General features: G+C 44.1%; 1 protein-coding gene across 1 annotated transcript in view; it reads right to left on the reverse strand.

Annotated features, from left to right (window-relative positions):
- The window catches only part of LOC106812655 (transmembrane protein 237-like), a 6,527-nt gene extending 2,488 nt beyond the window's left edge, over positions 1-4,039 (reverse strand). The window contains exons 1-5 of the mRNA XM_014816576.1: positions 3,643-4,039; positions 3,348-3,427; positions 3,038-3,207; positions 2,437-2,653; positions 1,936-2,037 (exon numbers count right to left, since the gene is read on the reverse strand). Of these exons, the coding sequence (XP_014672062.1) occupies positions 1,936-2,037; positions 2,437-2,653; positions 3,038-3,207; positions 3,348-3,427; positions 3,643-4,023 (950 nt within the window). The 5' untranslated portion in view covers positions 4,024-4,039. The remainder of the gene's footprint in view (positions 1-1,935; positions 2,038-2,436; positions 2,654-3,037; positions 3,208-3,347; positions 3,428-3,642) is intronic.
- Between the last annotated feature and the right edge of the window lie 485 nt (positions 4,040-4,524).

Below are 4,524 nucleotides of genomic sequence, written 5' to 3' on the forward strand. Positions count from 1 at the left end.
AGATTTCTAACGACTCTGGCTCTCGTACAGTGCTCTCGGTAATCTTCTCGAATCTAGTTTTCCCGAAGATTTCTAACGACTCTGACTCTCGTACATTACTCTCCGTAGTCTCCCGCACCTAGTTAGAAGATTTCTAACGACTCTGGCTCTCGTACAGTGCTCTCGGTAATCTTCTCGAATTTAGTTTTCCCGAAGATTTCTAACGACTTTGACTGCAATTCGCGCAGCCCCGCGTTCGTTCGAACGCAGCGTAAGCTTCACAGAATTTCCCAAATTCCGTGTATACTAACAAAAATCTACCAAGCTCTGCGTGAGCGGACTAAGCTTGCATGCGATTGAAATGAGTTTACGCATTAATCTAACTCGAGCTCGCGCTCTTCTATACGAGCGACCATTATTAACGCAAACGTCATTTTTTCTACCCTCACACGCAAACAGCTAGAATACCGGACGCAAAGGTTGCATCCCCGATTGCACGTATCGGTGAGTATATGGAAGTTAAACTTCTCAGCGAGATGCTGCTGGCTCTACTCTTCATCGTCATCGTCACACTCGTCAGCGCCACCGTCGAGTCAAACTACGGCAAGTTGATAGAGACGGGCGGGGGAGTGGCGCTTGGCGATAACGACACGGCGGTGATCAACATCAAGCTGGGGTTGCTGATACCGTGGCAGACTAGCTTCGATGAATTCGGAGGCCCGACCAGTGCCAGCGCCGTCTCCATCGCTGTAGAGAAGATCCACGCTGACCCGACACTGGGAAAGAAGTTCAGAATTAGGTGAGCATCCCCCAAGCGAACCTGTGTGAATCAGAGTATAAAACGTATTGTTTACCTATATAAACATTGCAGTTTACCTCGTGCGTTAGTTTGCTCTTTTAGCTTTAGTTGTGCCTTTACGATCTGCTCGTATATATTGTAGCCATCTTTCCGTTCACTGATGAAGATTAACGTTTACCATTTAACCCTTGCGTATATATCTACCATTTACCTGTGTGTGTTGTAGTGCGAAAAGCTGATGATCTCCAGAAGTTTCTCGTAGAATGTAGCATCGTATTAGCGATGTAGCAAGTAGCAGATTGTAGCAAAGTAGATGAGATGTAGCGAAGAGTCGTAGTCGCAGATTAGTTATTGAACTCTGACTTTATTACTTGACACATATACAAATATATACAATACCACAGCCTAGGCAACCATGTCTCGATCTCTCTCCGACTATTCCTTTAGCGTTATAACACGGGATTCGAACTGCGACGCCCGGCAAGCAGCCGGCAGTATGGTGAAGATGTATTTCGAGGATAAAGTTGATGTAGTGATTGGTCCACCTTGCTCGTTGGGTAAGTACGCGGTAATGCGAAGTGCTGTCGGTACTCATATTTGACCGCGTCTTTATCCCTATAAGCAGTAGATTAACCATACAATCATTTCTACCCATTAAACCCCAAATTGCTAGGTCTATTTCTTGACGTCGATACGATAATACTCGTCCTTTATTGCAGCTGCTAAGCCTGTGGCCCAGCTAGCTGCATTCTGGAACATTCCCCTCGTATCCTGGGTGGCGGCCGACCCGGAATTTGGCGACAAAGTCATGTACAGCACCATGACGAGAACCCTAGGCCCGTTCAGAAAGCTCGGCCAGTTTCTGCTCGACGTATTCGAATTCTACGGCTGGGATAGAGTACCATTAAAAGACTATCTAATGATAACAAACAGCTTGTCGCACGACAAAAGAAATTAGTATGTTTTAAATAAAATTTTATGATTTTTTCCAGAAAGTAGTCTATCGAATAAATCGGATTTTTGGTTCGTTGATCCTATTCTAGCTACTGCTACGAGTTTCTCAATGATAACCAGTGTGTAGGAGGAGTGAGGCTAACAGAAACGTCCAGCAGAATGCTCGGCCGACACACGGCCGTGCGCCTCAGCCTCTCACTGACCTGTCGAACACTGAGACGGTGGACACGATGAGCAGCACATAGTAAAGGCTGTTTGTCGGCAGTGCCACGTTGCAGTAGTGATCCACAAAGTCCTCATACGAACTGTTACGAAGAAGACAGATTTATCAGTGTCACACAATGGAAGCATCGTTCAAGTGGAGTGGAAAGCTGGTAACACCACTTATAGATTGCGATTATTTAGGGGTAGGGTTAGTGTTAGGAATTATGGTTATGAATCGGGATTATATTTATGGTTCTATTATATTTTACTCACACCCACTACCAAGTTCCTACTCCACCCAATTATTTAACTAGGGAAAAGCATCTCAATCTCAGACGATATCCCCATTCAGTACTTCACCACAAAGGACTTCAGCAAGAACTGACCTGCTCGCTAGTCTATGTAATGTGTACTCAGCCCATCGAGGAGCGCACCACCTACTTCTGCCATCACTCACCAGATAAAGAAAAAACAATTCGCAGAGAAAGCACCGCGCGTACCTGCTTCGTTCCTGGAGCGTGTAGATGACGATGCATTGCCACAGCGCGAAGCCAGCGAGTAGGCCATGCGCAAACACAGCAAACGTACGGAAAACCTTCTGCGTGTACACGGCTAGATCCTGTGGTGTGCTAGATGGCAGGTCTACCCCCAGAGGTACCAGGTCTAGCGCCTGTGGTCGGTTCTCATGCTGGGTCCAGTCGCGCATTTGAAATCCCCCTGCAGAGTACAGGCACACATCGTTTAGTATCGAAATGATTCCTGCGTGTAATTTTGTTACATAAAAGACTTGTAATGTGGATAAACCAAAGCTAATAGAGAAACAGTGCCTAGTTAATCTCTGAAAACATTGCGAGTTATAATTTCCAAGAACATAATACCATTAATACGAAGCTTTTATTTAAGATTTCAGAATAGATCATTCCCTATTTAAATGAGTATGGTATTTAACTACTAGTTTGATTTCAGAGCAATATAAATAATTCTTTCCAAACTCGTATGCGAATAATTCATCTAGACGCTCTCCTTTGCCGCAGCAAATTCAACCCGAATTCGCCACAAAACAAACAAACAACACGTTTGCCAATTTTTTCAGAGGCTCACTCTCGTTTTCGACGAACAGTTTGCCAAGATGCTGCCTAGGCTGCGCGGCTGCAACATGGCTTCTCTCTAGGCGCTCTCCAACCTCTTCCTCATCCTCCGACGTCACCACGTCATCAGATAGCACGGTGATGTCCATGGCCTCATCTTGTCCATATGTATCTACTACTAACCTGCAAATCATTGATCGTCGGTACAGTGAGATGTAACGGTGATGCATGTTGTTTGAGGCAAATTGTTGGTGAACGCTAGAATCATTGAGAATTGCACTGATTTCATCAATTTAGAAACATTATTTTCAAAAAAGTTTTACTTGTCTTTTTTCCGTTTTTTCTTTTTTCTCTGTGGAGCTTCGCTTTCATCATCGGCTTTATTATCAAATGCGGTGTTTTCCTGTAATTTGCAAAGTACAAGACAAATACATTTAATAGCAGTTTGCTGCTAGTAATGTGGGTTTTAAAATTATTCGTTCAGGTTACCATCATAATTAACGCTAGAGTCTTTTTTGCTGCATTCCCACTTAGGCAATGATGAACATTTTTTCATGGAATACCATGTCCGACTAACTATTATTACTATTACTATTAGTATTACTATTACTAACTCACCTGGGCAGTTGACATTTTTGCTATGAGTTTCTTAGCTGTTGACCCAGCCTTTGGCTTTTTGGTGGAAACACTTTCAGGAACACGCCTGTCAACTTCCGATTCGTCGGGACTGAGATTGTCTGTGAGAAGGTGGCGAGTGGTGTTGTCACTGGTCGGCTTTTTCTTTTTATGAGACTTTTTACCGACGCCATCGACGTCAGGAACTGCAACTCTAGTTTCATTAGTCTTAACAACATCAGATTTCTCAGTAGTCGATGCTGCTTTCTTTGGTTTTCTTTTCGCCTTCCCATGACGTGGTTTTGAAGGATTAACCTCATCTTCCTTGAAAATTGGAGGAAGATTTCTTGGAGGCAGCGATGGAAGAGGTCTTGCGGACGCCATACCAAAACAAACATGAACGCCACCTGCCGGCAATATTTTCAAATAATTCATAAACGTCACAAGCGCCGTAGATCTCAGGATAGATATAATTATTTGCGAACACAAGCGTGTTTTGCATATATCTATGATCTCAGGAATGGAAATAGTGACTAGTAGTGGCCACAGGGACTTGAGGCGAAAAAAAAGTGTTATATATATAAATAGAATTCTTTTTCGTTTCCTCTTCTATTTATATATATAACACTTTTTTTTCCGCCTCAAGTCCCTGTGGAATCGACAGCAGAGAAGGGGGAGTGTAAGATGAGTGAGGACGTAGCGGGAAAGTAGGGCGAGAGAAAGTAAAAGAAAGTAAGTGTGTGGGGATGGTGAACGGTGTGTCACCGTGTGTGGAAGGGCGAGAAAAGAAGAAAGAGAGAGAGAGACGGGAGAGAGCGAGAGCGAGAGCGAGAGAGTGAGAGAGAGTGAGAGAGAGTGAGAGAGAGAACGCGCGCGCGCGCGCGA

Source organism: Priapulus caudatus, unplaced genomic scaffold (assembly GCF_000485595.1).
Source record: "Priapulus caudatus unplaced genomic scaffold, Priapulus_caudatus-5.0.1 Scaffold671, whole genome shotgun sequence".
In the NCBI taxonomy this organism is placed as follows: Eukaryota; Metazoa; Priapulida; class Priapulimorpha; order Priapulimorphida; family Priapulidae; genus Priapulus; species Priapulus caudatus.